Below are 20,008 nucleotides of genomic sequence, written 5' to 3'. Positions count from 1 at the left end.
ATACCATTTTACTTATTATAGTAATGGAAAATTGGGGTTCAAAATTGGAAAAAAAGATTGTCTAGTACACAAATTTATTTAACATGTCTTTAACGTAATCACAAATAGTTATAATAATGTCATCGTCCATATTTACAAAAATAATATAATATATGTATATAAATATATAATTAAAATAATAATTATAAGTGATGTACTTATACATAATAACGTCTTATTTATAACGATATATATAAAATTGAACAACGCAGTTTAAATTAAATTATGTACTAAAAAAAAAAGATATTTAGTTAATAAAAAAAAATTGGAGTAGAACAATTAAAATTTATTTTTACAATCAATGACTATAGAAAATTTAATTTTTGGGCATATATTTTGTTTTCTATCTATGTTTAGTCTTTTTCTTCTTTTTCAATGGTTTTTTATGTAGTTTGTGTTTACGCTGCTCTTTCTTCTTCTTTTTTTTATGCTTACTACTATTAGCATCATCAGACTCTGAAGATGAATCTGAATCATCAGAATCTGAACTACTAGCTAATTTCTTCTTTTTTATGTGTTTTTTCTTTCGTTTTTTTGTCTTCTTCCTCTTTTTAGATCGAACAGGCGACGAATCTGTTGATGAGCTTGAACTACTAGAGCTACTTACTGAATCGTCCGATTCTTTATCTTTGGGTAATTTTTTGACTTCTTCTTCATCGTTATTATCATAATTCTCATCACTCACTTTGCGGTCTGGTTCAAGACGACGGTTTTTACGTTCTTTTTTCTCAGTTTCTTTTTCTTTTGGTTTCACATTTTTCACCACTTCTTCTCGTCTTTCTTCTTTTTTCTTTACTTCTATTTTTTCCGAACGATCTTCTTTTTTAGTAACATTTTTATGGTCAACTGTGCGATGATGTTTGTCATCTGGTCTAACTAATCTACGGGTATCAATTTTCTTTTGTTGGTCTGTTTTTTTCTCATCGTCACGTCGAGAAGGTCGATTGAAAGAAGTAGTTCTTTCTGTTTTAGCAATACGATCTTTTTTCAATGAGTCCCTTCGAGTTTTTGAAGACGCTCTGACTTTTCTAGGCAGTGGCTCTGGAACGATAAGTGTAGAATGCACTCGGATAGGGGATCTAGAGCGGGAGGCCTTCCGCTTTTCATTTCTTGATTTATAGTGTTTATCATCTTTATCTTCTACTTTTTCACCAAGTCTGTCTTTAGCTGATATACGTTTTGTGACATCTTTATTTTTTTTGTCATCTAATAAATCTGATGGTACTGTTATCTGTATAGAACTGCCTAATTTTCTAGCTTCTCTTTGAATAGATAATGAATCTGCTGCAGCATCAGAATCAACATTTTTTTTATCCTTATGTTTTGATGTATAATCATCTCTTCTTGACGACTTTTCTGTTCCTGTTTTTATTTCTGATGATTTATCATTAGATCTTCGTTCTCGGTCAGTCCTTCTATCTTTAATGTTTTCCGGTTTTTTATCTTTCACATCTGGTCTTTTTTCTTTATCGACATCATTTTTTTTATCTTTTGAATCAGTTTTTTTATCTTTGATAATATCTTGTTTTTTATCTTTAACATCTTTTTTATCCTTACTGCTATCAATTTTTTTTTCCTTAACATGTTCAATTTTTTTCTCTTTAGATACATCAGACTTCTTTTCCTTTACATTATCTTGTTTTTTCTCTTTATTTACATGTTTTTCTGCTTCAATTTTCTTGTCTTTAGTTATATCCAGTTTTTTATCTTTTATGCCTTCAGATTTATCAACAACAGTTTTTTTACCTGATAATTCTAGAGTTCTAACAGTTTTTTGAAATATAGCATTTTCTGCTCGTTTTAGTACTTCATTTGTAACAGAAACTTGACTACAATCAGTATGGATTTCTGGATTGTCTACAATACTTCCTCCTTTTGGTTTATTCACATCAAATTTATCGTCTGTAGTATTTGTATCTTCTTCAACTTCCCATTTTGATCGTTCGGGCAATTCTGCTAGAACTTCTGGTTCTTTTGGTTTTTCTTCAATTGTTTCTCCCAAGGTTTCTTCTTTAGACTTCATATATGTTTCAGCCTGTTCCGTTATCTTAAAACTGCCCCAACTAGTGTCCACAGGTGCTACTTCATCTAAGTCACCATAAAGTCCATCTGAGACATTTTGGGCATTTTTAATTTTAAATTCTTCTTTGACTGCAACAGATTCGAATGGAGGTGGTGATTCGGATGTTCCCGGAGCAGCTGGTTCTTGGTTAGACTGATTAGCTCCTCCGATTTCAAGCTTAATTTCTCCTACACTGATTTTATTTTCCTTTTCATCTCCCTTTTTACCATCATCCTTTTCTTTTTTCTCTCGACTTTTCTTCTTCTTTTTTTTGTCTATGTCTATGTCCTTTTTCTTTTTTCTTTTTCCCTTATCTTTTTTATCCGTGTCTTTATGATTCTTTTCAGGAGACAGTTTATGTTCTTGTCTTTGTTTTTCAAGTTTATGGTGTTTAGCAGGCGATTGACTTTTAGATTTCTTTTTTTGTTTATCTTCTTCCTCCTTCTTTTCTTTTTCCCTCTCTCGGATTTCTTTGTCACGAATTTCATCCCAATCACGCACTAAATTGGGATCCATTGCATAGTGTGGATCAAATTGTGCATAATTGTTAGCATAATCTGTTGAACGGTCAACGCCTATCTCGTAATGCCCTTCAAATTGCCCACGAAACCTGTTAAAAACAAAACAAAAGTAAACTTATTAATAAACTATGTTAGGTTTATCTCATTTTAAATAAAAAAAATAAACTCATTCGAGATTTTAATAGGCTTAAATGTTCACATAATATTAGGCCAAGATATCTCTGAAAATGATAAGATTTTAATATTTCTCTAGTATACTCGTTGAAGCCCAATACTTCATAAAGTATTATCTGATATTTGTTTTGATGTTGCAACAAAATAATAAGAATTTTTTTGATCCTCGCGATTAAAGATGTAGAATAATGTTCGATGTAACGTACTGCATTGTTGTTGTACCTGTAAACTTCTATGATTTTTTAGGCCAGTATTTAACACAAGTTTTAGATTTATTTCTAAATGGCTAGAAAAGTGAAAAGTTTATTTGATTTACCTTTTGTCTTAAAATGGTTCCAAAATTGGCTGGAACATCTGCATTATTTTGACAGGATAAGATAGTTATAAAATGGATAAATATTATAATCAAGAAATGTAATTAGGATAATTGGATAAAGGACTTATTTGATATATTTAAGTATACATTAAATAATCATAAACCAAAAATACCTAGTATGACTCAAAAACTACTATTAGTAAATGTGCATTTAAGAGTTATCTCAAATTTAAAAGACATCATTCGACTTGTCTAATATTAATTATTTTGTTCATAATAAGTAAATAAATTAACAGATTAAAATTTCAAATATACAATTCAAAAGTTGAAAATAATTAAATTAAAATTTTTATGATTACACTTAATGAATAAGAAATATAATTTTATTTTATTTTATGTATTGAACTATAGACTTTTAAAGCATGCAGTATAACTACGCTAAAGGAAAACTTAATTGCATAGTCTAAGATTACTAAAATAGTTAAAAGAAACTAATAGATTAAATATATTATTAATAATTTTTAATAATTTCTTAATATATTGAATTGCCATCCAAGCATATAATACAGAAGTTGTGTAATATAAATTTAGATTAATTAAAATAGTGATATTATATTTGTATTATTTAACATAAAAAAAAATAAATAATAATAAAATAATAATAATAATAATAATAATAATAAACAAAAACCAGCCTATTAATACAGATTAATTTTAAATATTAAAATTTAAAAGATTACAACAATTTAATAAAAAATAACAGTTTACACTGTTAATACAAATCAAAAATATAAAATAAAACTGTTAAAACTAACCAGAAAAATAAAAGTATATTATATTTTAATAGAATTTAAACAATATGATAAAAAAAAACTGTATACAATTACTTCATCAGAATATAATTATTACCAATTATTACCAATTTTTTTATAATAATAATGCAAAATTCTCAATATTAAATAAAAAGTTTCAATTTACAATAACCATCAATGTAAAATGTTATCACATTTTATTGAAATCATAAAATAAAATTTATCATGAATATATAAAATGATTATATTAGAGCAACATTTTATATACATACATGTATAAAAAAATCCTTTATAATACATTATAAAATTTACATTAGATTTTTAATTAGAATAATTTTAAATAGCCTATTTTAATTCTGTTACAAAATCAGTCTTAATTTTAAGTCTTAGTTTTTATCAGAGATACATTTGGTTAAATATATGATCTTAACATAAATTAAAAATATACAAACAATAACGGGACAACATTTAACTGATAAATATAATTAAAAAATACAGATTTATCACAGATTTGAAATATCACAGATACAATAAAAATATTAATTATTACTAATAAACCATACAAAATTATAAAGTGAATCACAGATATTAAATCAATATATATATAAGAAATATAATAGAATATTAAGTTAGAAATATAGTATAATATACATATAATAAACAAATCATAGGTATAATTTATTAAACCAGTCAATTTATAGAAAACAATTTTTCCATTATATAAGTCAATATAAAATTTTAAAAACCACAAGTAGGTAAAACAGAATTAACATTATTATGTATTGATATAATAAAAAATTAAATAAGTCAACAAATATATCATATTATTTAGGTATATATTAAAGAATGTGAATTAATTTCTATTTTCCAACTTATGACATTACTATAACAAATATTACAATACATTTTGTATTACACAATGATATAAATTTTGTTTATTTTTGAGTTTCATTAAATAGTTAAATAAAAGTTATAATCAGTGAAAATTAATATATTAAATTTAAAATAAAAACAAATGTGAATGAAATTTTAAGTTTTTGTAAAAATAAGAAAGTATTGTAAATTTTTGAATCAACTTATACTCATTTAACTTTAATAATTCAACAATTTTAAGTATTAAATATTTTTAAACCATACAGTGGTCAGAGTGGTGGGACCAAAACCTACAAGATGATTTAAGATTTTGATGAGAGTTAAGGTCATGCTTCGTGTGATGATTTTACCTGCCATCAATAAATGTTATAAGACAACATGGATAATCCAACCTAAATTGTTTTTTTCTATCAGTTGAGAATCATTAGGGTTATTAATTACTAGGACATTATTGTACAGCACATAATTAATTAAGTGGAAGACAGGTTAGGTTGGATCAAAATATTCCTCTATACAGTAATAATAAACCAATAGAATCTAATCAGTAGTAGAAACTCAGAATTTAGATAATCTAGCTGCATAAATTTCATGATGAACACACTACAGCAATATAGCCATTGTTATCTCTATCCATTAGCAACTTTAGTTGAAGTTTAAATGAAATTTTATGTACAAGTTGGCCTTATAACAATATTTAAGAAGTTTTAGTAGTGTTTTTTGATTTGAATATATTTGATAAATTATTAATTATAAATTAATATTTAGTGTTTAAACACACATTTGAATATTAAAAAATGCATAAATTGTGTGATATTTTATTAATTCACCACATTAAAGATGTAATATTAATTTATGTACTGATAAATAAAACGAATGACTATTTTCCTATTGATAAATAAATATTCGTCTAACTAGAATTGTGATACAATATTTTAATTAAAAACAATGATAAATGGAGGTTATTTTATTGATTCAGAAAATTAGAAGATTGCCAATTTCTTAGAAGTTAAAATTAAAATTTGAATTTAAGGGTGAGTACTAGACTGTACAAAATCTACCCACCTTTCTCTTCCAGTAATAATTAAAAAAATATTTTCAAGTATGGTTTTGTTATCAACAAATTGAGTAACTAGTAAATTAAAAAATACGTTTTTTTGTAAATTCTTTCTTTGTTCAATGTACATTATTTTATAAATAAAAAAAAAACCAATAAGTACCCTTGTAAAATTTATAATTTAATAAGGTAATTATGAGCAAAATAAATTTAGACGAATTACCTTTATACCGGCATAATAATGAATTATTTTTGGGAGAGTTCGTTATTGTTTATTTGAGTGACTATTCACAATTTGTCAACTTACTAGGTGAGAGAAAATTATGTTTGTGACCAGAAATACCGCTATATTACCACATAGGGTAATACTCTTTGCTTTACCACTTAATACATGAGATTTGTATATCAAAACATTCGAAATCTCCTTGAGCACCATATTTATTATTGTACAATAACCCTAAAATAAATTATTTTCCCTCCAAATTTCGTTTAAATGATAACGCGAATCAAAATTATAGATTAATATCTGTGGACTGTAACATACACTGGAAATAGTGAAAACACGTAGGTATTTACTACAGAGTTCAATGTGTGAAATGTTAATTATTAATCAGTTAGGAACGGATTTGCATAGAAATTTCTTTAGAATTATTAGTTGAGCTCAATTATTTAAATCATTACGTTGTTATATTAGTGTAGTTTATTAAGCATTGATATAATATGTTTAGTTATAAACAATTTTCTGTATTGAACATAGAGAACATAATTTACAATATTTAGATGAAATAAATATAAGTAAGAATCAAAAGATTATAAAATGTATTTACAACCCTTCAAAAATACTCAGTTCTAATTGAAATGTTATATTATTAAATACAAACTTCGGACAAATATATGTCAAGTGACATAATACTTCAGGAGTAAAAACAGCACATTAGTATAAAAAAAATAATACAAAATTCATAAAATCCCAAGTCAGTTAAAAAAGAAATATGCATTGATGAAATATTGCTTAAACTCATACTGGAATATTAAAAATATCATCTAAATATATTACATTACAATAATTTTAAATCAGTCGCTCAAGCTCTTTTATGCAAAATTGCCATAATTCAAATCAATTTTAACTTTTGCCGAAAAGAATAACTGACAATTATAATTCAAATGATCAAACAATAAATAAACATTATTGTAAAATGAATACGTTCTTGTTTTGCTCAAAATCAAAAACTAAAATCATTATAAACACTGACTTGGATATACTATTTTAATCAGGGACATACACAGGGGGGTGTTTTGGGTGTTCAAACATCCCCCAAAATACTTGGGTTTTTGCATAGTTATTTACTTATTCAAATTTAATGTTAATTTTGTTATATCAATGTTTGTATTTAAAAAAAGTATACCTAATTTTCTTAAAATTTTTTTGTATATTTATTCTAAAAAGTTTTACTTTTCAAAAACACCTCCCAAAACTTTTTTCTGCATACGTCCCTGATTTTAATGTATTAAATAATTTTGATTGTATTAAAATGAAATGTGTAAGCTATATAGATTATATAATTAATGTATATTATATTAATTATTTAAAATATATATATATAAATTATTATATTCATTTGAAATAATATGCAGATTTAATTTATCTGTTGACAACTCATTTCAAGTACTTAAAAGTATGACTGTAGAATAGCAAAAAATAATTATATTTTAATTACGATGATTTTTAAACTTAACTCATTCATAAACATTATGTATTGTAATACTTAAACTTTTATTGAAACAAACAAATAAAAACTTATTTAAAATGCATAGTTTGAAAATAGAAAAAAAAATTGGAAATTATTTCAAATTTTAAAAATTCATGATTTATACAATCCTTTATATTTTATACCAAAAAAAATTAAACTACAAGTAGCTAATAGAGATCAATAAGTAAAAATAAAATAAAACAATTGACAATGAATATTTTGTTGAACTAACTTGAATTTTTCATAGGATTAACAAAGACATAAAGATATCACTATATTTTATCACAGAATCGATTATTCAAGTAATACATTTTCATATAAAATTTAAAATTAACGTATTAGAAAAAAAAAAATAACAACACCTAATAAAATATTTATGATATTAGCTGATAAATAATTATAGTTGAAAATTAATAAAATTTTGAATTAAAAAAATTCATGTTGGCAATAATGATTAATTGGGTTTCCTTCTTGTGGTAATCTACAGTGTTCGAATATGAACTCACTATCGGTACTAGATACTGCAAAAACATTTACAACAAAACTGTACCTGTGTGATTGTTGATATTGTTGTGATGTTCCTTTGCTCCAGGCACCTCTACCACGCCAATTTCCTCCCTTAGATCCAAAATTGTCATCTTCTCTATGATAGTTGTTAAACCTAGAATAAAAAAAAAAAATAATTATATAAGTTCTTCCTATTTATTTTCAATATTTGTAGTACTTAAATAATATAAAACATTAAAAATAAATTAGATACATTAAAGTTTAGCTAATTTAATTCTAACTTATACTACTTTAACTTATAAAAAAAAATATTTAAACTCATTTTATATAGAACAGTTAAATAAAATTGAGTAGGTATTTTGATGATAAATAAAATAGATAGTTCATTATACTAAACTAATATAGTGAAGCTAACTTAACAGATACCTGCTATAACGGATACCTCTCTAAACGGATAAAATATTAGGCATTCTAGTGTATTTAGACCTGTCTCAACAGACGGTTATAATTTTCACCACTACTTTGATAACAAACGGCAATACTTAAGTTTATACACGAATATAGTTCCATATGTATGTTAATACTATATCACAACAACAAGGTACACAATTACATATTTAAGAATGGATTATGACCAAATAAACAGGTGTACTACTGTATCACCAATAACGATAATGTTAACTGCATAATATATTTATAATAATGAATGGCATATGTTAGTTTGTGTGTACCTAAACATAGTGTATATTAATATTTAGTATTAAATTACAAATGTAAATTTGATAAAAAAAAAAAGAGTCAATACACGAACATTTTTGATGATCCCGATGACAGTCTCTTTAGTTATACAAAAGTTTAGTATACTAAGTTGATAGTAAACACAAAAATAAAATATATTCTATACAATGATACAATATTTATGTAAATTATTATACTACAGTATTTATTTTTATTAAGCTAGAAAACAACACTTTTATTATATCGTATAATTTGGGAAATATTTTTAACAAATACTAAGTACTGTTATGATTTAGTCTACTACATATTTAATCTATGTAAATACCTTTATTTATAATAATTATGAGTCTAGAACAGTGGTTCTCAACTGGGGTGACATGGATCTAGCTTGGGGTAAAACAAAATTTCTACCAGGGCCAAATTTTCCATTAAATTTATATAAATTATTATCTTTTATTTGTTAATTTAAAGTGTCAATGTTTATTGAACTCAGCAACTCAAATAAAATTTATACTTATTATTTTTCTGTGAACTGTCCTTTTTTTTTTTAATAAAAGAATAATTTTAAAATATACAATTAAGATTGTTTAGTATTTTGATGTTAGGGTGATGCAGTGTTTGATTCTAGTGGCTAACAGTGACATGAATCAAAAAAGGTTGAGAACCACTGGTCTAGAATAATAATTTTTTAAATAAATAGTAAAATACACATATTATTTAAAAGTTTAAATTTATTTTTAATTTGTTTTAATAGAAACTAAATGGGAGGAAAAGTAAAATTATATTAATTATAATGATCGAAAAAGAATCTACAAATGTTTAGCCCATGGCACATTTAAATGTTTTACCATAAATGGTCTCATGAAAAATGACTATGTGATATTTCTTCTAGATTGTATAAAAAATTTAAAAATATATACCTAGCAGGTGAAGAGTAAAAAGAAGGAGATCTTGATCTGAAACGAGGTGATGGCGACATTCGGTTTCTGTGAGTTAAAGATCGAGATCTTGAACGAGTTCTAAAATTAAATATGTACAAAGCATAAAGTAATTAATACAAGTATAGCCAGTATAGCTCATTGTAGTTATAATTATTTAATTTTACCTTCGATGAAGAGATAAAGATCTGGATCTTCGTCCTTGTACATCACGACTTGGACTACGAGTTCTTCTCCTCGATTTAATTGGTAAACGTTTTAAAGGAGATAAACTTTTCTTGCGTTTCCTTACAGGACTACGAGAACGTGTACGGCTACGTCGTCTAGGAGTTATTGATCTATTACGCAGTAAAGGTGACCTATAATGATCATAAAAAATGAATAGTATGAAGTGTCAAATATCATTATTATTTATTTTTATTATATACCTTGATATTGACCGAACTCTATGATTCATTATCCTTGACGGTGAACGACTTAGACTGCGAGACCGTTCCCTAGACCTAGATCGTGATAAAGATCGGGATCGAGACCTGGATATAGAATGACGAACTCTCATATCCCGACGTTTACTGTCACGCTCTCGAAGTATTCGCTGAAATACTGCTAGTGGATCATCTATAGTTCTTTTATTACTAAATAAATAATAAAATATAAAATTCAAAACTTTTGATACCTTACTGTAAGTTTTAATTTTGTAAGAGAGAATATACTAAATATTTTAAATGGTTATAATTGAAATTAAGTACATTTTTTATTTAATTAAATGCTGAAACATTCTACATTTGCTTTTAAAATAATCTTACTTCATATAATTTCCCCCATTACGATAATCTGGACGATAACTAGAGCCCATTGGCTGTCCACGAGTTGGTCTTCTACTATATCCTCGATGGTAACCTCGACTTCTCATATCAACAGGCATATTATATGGATCATAATTAGACATGGGTGGTGGTGGATAGTAACCTATAAAAAATAATTTTAATTTTAAAGCAAATATTGTATACATACATGAATTAAATATTATAGATGATAATTACCAGTAGGATAACCTGTTCTCATCATTGGCTGAAGAGATCCAGTTTGGTTATCAAATTTGTCCATTTGATGATGGTTTGACTCGGGAGGATGCATTCCTTCGTCTGATGAAGCATTAGCTGGGCTATTGTTTCTGTCTAATCCGGGTGGTGGAGGATTATGAATTCTAAAACAAGTATTCCAATTGTTAATTTACTTTTTTTTTTAAATTTAATATTTATATAAATTATAAATGATTATAATTAACTTACGGTTGCATTTGATTATAGCCAACATCAGATTGAATCGATGGAGGTGGATGAGCAAAAGGAGGTGGTGGTACTGAAATATCTGCGGGTCCTACGGGCAAACAAGGGCGCATGTGAGGGTGAGGGGGGATAGATAAAGATTGAGAATTAAAACGTGCAATATGTGGCACACGATTTTCTGTAGACTTTGTAACTGTATGTCGTGTATTTTGAAAAGTATTTACAGGTAAATAAACATTTGTGTTATTGGGGCGATTATTATTGTTCACTGACACTGGCGGAACTTGAGATTGAATTTGGGATTGACTGGTCTTAAATGTAGAATGATTGTGAGAATTATTGATTGTGCCAATTGCAGAGTAGTTACGTTGAGTTTTATCAATAGGGTCACCAACAGCAGCGATTTTTTGATAAATTTCATCTCTGGATACTTCAATTGAAGGATCAGACGGTGGTGATTGGGTGCTAGCTGGAATGATCACTTCTGAAAGTTAAACTCTAGATGATATACGTAATTTAATTTGGAGTTTAATAAGAAATGTAGAGGACCAGAAAGAATAGGATCTAGGATAAAAATGTTAAGAATATAATACTTAGAATTCCTTTTGCGAGTAGTAACATATAAAATTAATATTGCTGCTGGAAAATATATTGGAACCATGAAACAAAAGTAATAATTATCACACAGAATCATGTAAAAAAATCAAATATAACCAAGACAGTAACCTATTTGTTAAGTAATTAAGCTATCAACATTTAAATTACATTTACTTAAAAAAAAAAATGTGAATTGTAATGAATATATCATAAAAGTTCATAATATCTCAACAGTATTTAAATTAATATTCATTTTTAAACTTAATAAAGCTATATAATTAAATAGAATAAATAATGTTATTTTAAATTGATTATTTTATTTTCAACATCTAGATCATAGTTTAAATAAATTATAATTTTGAATATTCATTAAATGAAAAAGATACATGATCTAGATGCTTGAAGTCTTCAAAATATAGACAAAAAGTTGAAATTCAAAAATGTATAATTGGAAAAATAAAAGGTTAAGTAAGATGAAAAAGAAAATATTTAACTTTGGAGAATGGAATAAAATTAATAAATAAATAATATTTAACTTACCTTCTTTTGGTGGCTGAATATTTATTTTGGGAATTGATGCCGGCTCTTTAGTGGGAGTTATTTTTTCTTTTACAGCTTCAATACGTTTACTATATCCAGTTTTATCTTTAAAGCTATTTACAGCATTTCGTAAATATCTATTTGGTATTAAAGTTTCTGGTGATATTTCTTTCCCGTGACAGTCTGGACATTCGTTTTCCTCAGATTCTAGAAGAGCATTTCGAATACCTAGGATTGATAAATAGTAAATACTTAATGATTTTAGCTTTGATTATTAAAATAAAAAATTTAATTTACATTCATCACAAAAAGAAGTCCCACAACAGGGCATCATTATTGCATCTGTTAATAAATCAGAACACAATGTGCATAATAAATCTTCAGGAATTATTACTTTTTCTACTTTAGTTTCTTGTTTTTTTTGTGGTTTCATACTTTGTTTATAAGCTTCCCTAATATAACATAAACATTAATAAATGAACCAATAAACTGTGTTTAAAATACATACTGATCAATGCTAGGAACGGCAAATGTACCCAAACCAGTTAACATTGCTCCAGGAACTGATGGGCCATCAACTGGCACTAAGAATCCTCTTGGAATGCCTGTAGCTTTTTTAATATCAATTGGATCCTTTAATAAAATAAATTATATTAAACCTTAAGCTATTACAAATAATCAATAACTGTTCTTACTGCAGTCGTATTATTATTAGGACAATTTTTTATCCAATGACCAGGATTATGACACCGATGACAAACATAATTTAAAGGTACTTCACCGTACTGATTTCCACCTCGAATTTTGACAAAACTAAAATGAAAAATTTAATTAATTATTAAAAGAATTTATTATTTGTAATAAATAATTAGTTGTATATACATCATAAGTGAAACAATGAAATAAACTTACAGGTTAGAAATAAGAAATTATCAATTAAGAAATATAGGGAGGGGAATAGATTTACGAAAAAGATAAGTAAAGTATAATGTTAGAATTTTGAGAAAAAAACTGAAGCTAAAAATTTGACAGAAAATATCATTTAAAAGTGTTCAACTATATTTTTAAAAAGCAATACGTGCTTTAATTTTTATGTCATAACACTATAAAGAATTTTGCATTCTTCCATTGGGTGATTCTTTGTAATATGATTTTTTTTTTTTTTTTATTGTGTTTGAAAACTTTCAAATAATGGTAAAAAAAAATAATAATAAATTGTTTACAGTAAATTTTAGCATAGTTAAAAAGATAAATATCAATAATAAATATTACAATTTTAGATTAACAATTGCTGATAAAGGTCACCTAGTCACGGGATGATACATTTTTAATGTTTGGTCGTGCAATGATAACAAATAAGGACCAAAAATGTTGTGAAATAAATTTTGTTTCAACTATTGAAATTCTATAAAAAATACTTTATACCTATGATTATTCTAATATTTAATTTAAATTATTTAATTATTACTTGGATGGATCATATTCCTGTGTAGATTGTGCCATCATAGCATTGATTTTATCTTCTTCGCTTGCATTAGAACCAAGTAAATCTGCACCCTATAAAGTTGCAATATTAGTATTTTAATTGAATACATTTGAATTAAAAAAATATAGTTTTACCTTAAGTTTAGCAGAATCTGGTTCATGTGAATCTAAATTTAATATCTATTAAATTAAAATTCATAATTAATAAATAATATACAATAAAAATAAAGTTAAATATACTATAAATGATTTACCTGTTTTGAAAGGACAAGTTGATTGTTTTGTTCAGCTCTTTCCCTAAAAATAAATAAATAAATAACTTATAATTTCTTGTCAGTTACTCATTTAAAATTTAATTGAACTATAAAAATGTTGGGTATGTGTAAAAACACTAAAAACTAAAGCTTGAAAAATGTATCAACATAGGATTTTTAACAATAAAATCAATCAATGTATAGAAAAAATTAAGTAGTGATAATGATACTCAGATTTTAAATTGTTTGAAAATACAATATTCCAAAAATCTTATTTTATATCTAAATTTAAATTTTTGTATACAATTAAAGAGATCTTAAATTGAATAAAAATTTTAACAAGAAAATAAAGTGTGTTATACAATAGTAGAGTACTTTTTTAAGAATACATCATATATGTTTGCATGTGTCACCTCAGTCTTAAAAATGTGCAATATAACAAATTTGCATTCATTAATTCCAATTTGATGTTAACTTTAATATAAGAGTGAATTGACCTATTATTAAACTTAAAAGTAAAAACATAATCTTAGTTAGTTTTTTTTTAATATTTTAATTTTCCAGCATGAAATTTGTTAAATATTAAAATTTGCTTAGAATCAAAATATACGATACTTTAAAAACCATCAACAATACACATATATGTTCTCACCGTATGATTTTATGATAGATCAATTAATTCTAATATTAAAACTTACAACACTTAACGTGAATGATTAAAGATAAATTTACTATGTTGTTTATTTTTAAGACAGAGGATAAACATGCAGTATTACCCACATAAGCATGCACACAAGGGAGGCAGGGGAGGTACCTGCCCTCCCTGCGAGATTTTCCGCTTCCCCAACATCTTTATTATACAATAATACCTATCAATTTTTAAAAATATTTAAATAATTATATGTTCAAATATTCAATATTGGTATATTGGTACCTAAACAAAATACACATTTAAAATTTATGAAGAAGTAATAGACATTTTTAAAACATTAGACCCTACCACTAAACGACGTATATAGAACTTAAATATAAAACATATTACCTATTTAAAAAGTTGTTCAAATTATATGTTCTTATTTAATAATTTTTTTTACTTTCTTGATTTTTAATCAAGTATGGTAATTAAAATGAAAAAGTCTGAATTTTTAAAAATTCAAGAATTTGTAGTCAAATTGGAAAATGATAAAAATGTAACTCAGTTGTAATGAATAGGTAGATAATTAAGCTAGTTTTAACATAAAATATATTAATGAAATAGATCCGATATTACACCCAAGCGGTATAACGATTTGAATCCACAAAAACGTCGGCGTGAACAGTCCCAAAATTTCTATATTTTTTTTAAACTTTTTTCCAAAACTATTATAGCTAAAAAATTGGTTGATAGCTCATTAAAAAGAAATTATCAAGTAGATACAAAATGTGAGATTCAAAATTTTCAAAATAAAATTGTTTAATTTTTTACAGTTAAAAAATAGTTATTTTTTGCTAGACTGTCATTTAGCGTGGTAGATTACCGAAACTGGAGAATGGATTTTGTTATTTGGGGTCTTGTTAGATTTACATCGACTGGGAAAAGTGCTGTGAAGATTTTCAGAACTTTATCTTCAATCGTTAATTCATTACAAAGCTATAAAGCTGAAAAACATAAAAAAAAATCTCAATAAAATGTGTTTTAATTTTTCTTGAAGCTCTGTAGTGAATCAACTATAAAAGATAAAGTTCTGAAAATCTTTACTGCACTTCTCCTAGTTGATGTGAATCTAACAAGACCCCAAATAACAAAATCCGTTCTCCGGTTTCAGAGATCTATCTCACTAAATGAAAATGAAAATAAAATACATTATACATACATATTGCATACAATTAATAAATTTCTAAAAATTGAAAATCAAGAAAATTTACATGCCGATCTTTATCTTGGCAAGCGTTTTTGTTATGTATTCTTAATTATTTTTCATTATGTCTTCTTGAAAACTCTTTTGGTAATTTTATGTTTAACCTAACTCTTAACTCTATAGAACAATACCGTAGTTTAATAGAACCATATACTTGAGTTTGTGTGAGAATTTATTTAAATTATCAATGCTTCACATCAAGGTTTTAGCTAGGAAAAATCGAGGGAAGGTGTTTTGAGTTTTACCTCTCCTGCCAAGAAGACCTGCACACGCTTATGATTACCCTCCCTCTAAATAATTGAGTTCAAGATATTGGAAGTCAATTATTTGCTACTATTATACTTTACAACATATAAATTATAAAATAATATATAATTAATAAATGGAAAAGGAAAAATAATACATACCATGCTTTTTTTTGTTGTGTTGTAAGTGGTATCCTTGAAACAATTAATGACGTATTTTTAGGAATTAATGTTTGGTCATCAGTATATTCTAAAATAATAATTTAGAATCATTAAAATAAGGTATATTGTATACATTTTAAATAGAACTAAGTAATAATACTTTATGTATACAAGTGTAACATGTTAATTGTTAGCTCTTACTTAGTAACTCTATTGCCTTTATCTTAGTTATGTCTAATTAAAATAAATCAACCCACATTTAATTAAAATGTTGATTAATTACTTAATTTTTAACTTAATAAAATACAATTAGAAACTTCTCGACCTTATCAAACAAATATAGAAAATTAAACGAGAAAAAAAACCTATTATAAAGGTTTTAAAATTTTAAAGATAAAAAAAATAATAGGTGTCTAAGTTAAAAATTATCATTTAAAACGAAAAACGCAAACAGAATTTTTCCAATTGATAACATGTAGTCATACACAAAATACAAATGGATTAAAATTAAATTGTTTCAAATTTAAACTACCTATTATAGTTTATGGAGATTATCATAAACTGAATTGATTTAATAATGGTCAGAAAAAATGACTCAATGAAAAATCAATGGCTATAGATAGTTTAATACGCATTCAAGAGTATTATTTAAATTTTAGATTTTATATTTAATATCGAGACATTAATTAATGTAAGTACAAAGCAGGTTTACTATTGTTAACCTTACCTTCATTGGTCTGGGCATTGGTAACCTGTAGATCAAAATCCGTGTTTTTGCCGATCTGTTTCTGATGAAGTATAGCCTTTTTCAAATCTCTCACGGATATGTGAAGACCATCGAAGGTGATTGTATCATAGGAGATGGCGGATTTGAACTTGTAATGAACCGACATAGTGAAACTGGTAGCACGCGTTCAGGCCTCAGTGTTCGATTTTATTTATAGGTACGTAAGCCTACTGACTTATTTATTTGTACGCCTGAGACTCGGTAAATAATCATAATATCGTTAAGAGACGAGAGTTAAGTCCCGAGAAATAACGGGAAAACTCACCCATCGGTAAAGCTGACCGGGCGGAGAACCTCGAAGAAATAAGATCGGTAAATCAATCTGATAAAGAAAGATAGACGGCTGCAGTAAACGATTAAACGAGTGAAGTATTCGGTTGTATAGCATTGACGTATTGCAATATGTTTAGGATTGAGTAATAATAGTAATAATAATAAGAGTATTAGTGTAAGACTGAACCACTGAGGCTAATGCCCGAGAAACGATAAAAAAATCTAAAACATGTAAACAATACGAACGACGAACCGAACGTTTTCGACTTTCGTTCGGCCGTAGATGACAGTGTCGCCAAAGTGGGCCTGCTGTGCAACTATGATAAAAAAAAAAACTGTGTAGTGTACACTGTGATTGAACCGCTCAAACTATAATTCAACATTTTAATCATAGACATGTACTTATAAAAATTTAAATTCCGTCATAGAGTTTCAAACCTTCAACTAGGGGGTTCTTGTCTATGATAGGTTGGTAATTTTATGTACCTACATTGCATTTATTGTATATTATCAGTATTTATAATTTTTATAATATGTACTTACTTGATATTTTTTTTTTTTTATTTAAGAAAGAAAATTCACAATCTGTACACAATAATTACAATAAGCAAATTAGATAAAGAAAAACAGAATAAAGTAACATGAATGACGTGTTGAGGAAGAAACCCAATGGTAACACCTCTTTTACTAATTTAATAGGTCTCTACACCATTGGCGTTTTAGTCTGCGCGATGGGTTTTTTGGGAGGGTGAAGGTAGACATGTTTGATATTAAAGTATTACTGTGCGTGTTTAAATTTTGGTGAAAACGTTTGTACATTGCTATGGCTAGTTCAGTGGTAGTTGCTATTTTTAGGTCTTTGTGTAAGGTAAAGTTAGAAACGTACCAGGGGGCTTTGGTAACTAACCTTAGCGCAATTGATTGGAAAGCCTGAATTGGTCTAATGTTCGAGGGCTTGGCCGGACCCCATATTGCTATTCCATAAGACCAGACTGGTCTTATGATTGACTTATATATAATAAGTTTATTTTGGAGTGATATTTTGGAGTTGAGGAGTGGTCGGAGGAGATGTAGTCTATTGTTTGCTGATTTTCTTTTTTTCTTTTAGGTGGGGGCCCCAGGTTAGCCTTTTATCAAGAGTTATGCCTGAGTACTTTACTTGATATTTATACCTTATTTATATACTTTTGAGTTTTGTTATAGATTTTTAGTTCCAGCATGAACTTATGAGGAACATTGGATTCAATTTTAAAACTTTAACTATATACATTTTTACTATAAAGTAGGTAGGTACTTACTTAAATAGTTTGTAGTATTTGTTATTTTGACGAATTTTCTAAATAATAGTTGAACTTCAAATGTAGGTACCTATGTAAAAAAATGATAGCCATGTACTTTTGATAATTTTATACCTATAAAGAAATAGTTTATAATGGGATATTATATTGAATTTCCAAAACTCAGCGAATAATTTTTTATCGATGTTTATGTAAAAAAAAAAATCAAAAATTCCTATGCCTATAGATTATAAATAAATAGTATTCATGATCAATGATTATAGATAGCTAAAAAAAAGCCAAAGGCAGGAGTGTCATTTTTTTGGGGTGAGGGGGTGCAGTTGCACCCTATACTTTAAAATAGCTCCAATTGGCCTGCGTCCTGATGAAATAATGCACGAATTTTACGCCCATACTCTGAAATCGCCCGACATTTACTTATCCCAGCTTGTTTTTTTAACTCATTAGGTATAAGAAACTCACCCAAACACATTAGTACATTACTTTTATTATGCGGGTAAAAACTAAAAAGGTAATTCGTCCAAACGCAGACCGCTCGATAAGTAGCACACCCAAAATACCTAACTAGGTCCTAGGTTAGGTACCTGAAATGACGTCCCCGGCTAAAGGTCTAATTTTTGCCAAATACAGATCGCATAAATATTTATATTATAGTAATATATACGATATATCCCAGAATAGCGTGAATAGGTTTATCGTTCGTGCTATAATTTTATAAATAGCTTAAAATTAATATTAATATTTTGAAAATTCCAATGTGTAAAATAAATAATAATTAAGTATATATATAATACATAAAATAAGTAAAAACATTATTTTTCGTTTCAAATTAAAATTTAATGATCTATAAATTTTTTGTGTTCTGTAAAAATTTCATGGAACCTAATTTTCAAGCTTTAACTATGAAAATTGAAAATGTTTGGTAATAGGTATTCATTTTTAACAACAAAATAGTTTACACATTTGTGTATGTACGTTCTATAGACATCTAAGATATTTTTGTCGGAAAATGTTGATATTATTATTGTATAATTTTTGCTTCAGAGTAAGAAAAATATGTCTCAACACATTGACTGAGTATATTTTTTTTGTCGAGTAAATAAAATTGACTATGCTTTGTATTTATTTTGATACAATCAAATACACGATACATTATGTTATTTCTAATAATTTTGAAATGTTTTTCAAAATATTGTCTAGTATGATTATTGTGGTGTTTAACATAACTGACTCATTTATTTTATAATGAGTATTCTAAATCTTAGTTATGTCAATATGTCACTGAAGGAAACTCTAATCTTCATTTTCATGGAGTTTAGTTTAGTTTTTTTATTAGTTTCAACACTAATAAACGAATTTCACACTTATATGACTTATCATAAATCAGTAGTCATT

The 20,008-nt window shown here is 26.5% G+C and overlaps 1 protein-coding gene across 1 annotated transcript; it reads right to left on the bottom strand.

Annotated features, from left to right (window-relative positions):
* Positions 1-349: 349 nt before the first annotated feature.
* On the bottom strand, positions 350-17,563 carry LOC113551048 (E3 ubiquitin-protein ligase RBBP6). Its single transcript, XM_026953059.1, has 18 exons — positions 17,308-17,563; positions 16,983-17,233; positions 16,256-16,343; positions 13,951-13,993; positions 13,832-13,876; positions 13,680-13,768; positions 12,907-13,024; positions 12,720-12,844; positions 12,509-12,663; positions 12,212-12,439; positions 11,078-11,558; positions 10,829-10,992; positions 10,592-10,754; positions 10,214-10,420; positions 9,953-10,144; positions 9,768-9,866; positions 8,153-8,263; positions 350-2,711 (listed from the first exon to the last, which is right to left on the bottom strand). Exons 2-18 carry the CDS (start codon positions 17,146-17,148, stop codon positions 383-385), a joined length of 4,803 nt encoding a protein of 1,600 aa, XP_026808860.1. The 5' UTR covers positions 17,149-17,233; positions 17,308-17,563; the 3' UTR covers positions 350-382.
* Positions 17,564-20,008: the final 2,445 nt, after the last annotated feature.

Source organism: Rhopalosiphum maidis, chromosome 2 (assembly GCF_003676215.2).
Source record: "Rhopalosiphum maidis isolate BTI-1 chromosome 2, ASM367621v3, whole genome shotgun sequence".
NCBI classification, from domain to species: Eukaryota; Metazoa; Arthropoda; class Insecta; order Hemiptera; family Aphididae; genus Rhopalosiphum; species Rhopalosiphum maidis.
The sequence above is the reverse complement of the archived record's forward strand: the minus strand, read 5'-3'. Positions and strand labels throughout refer to the sequence as shown.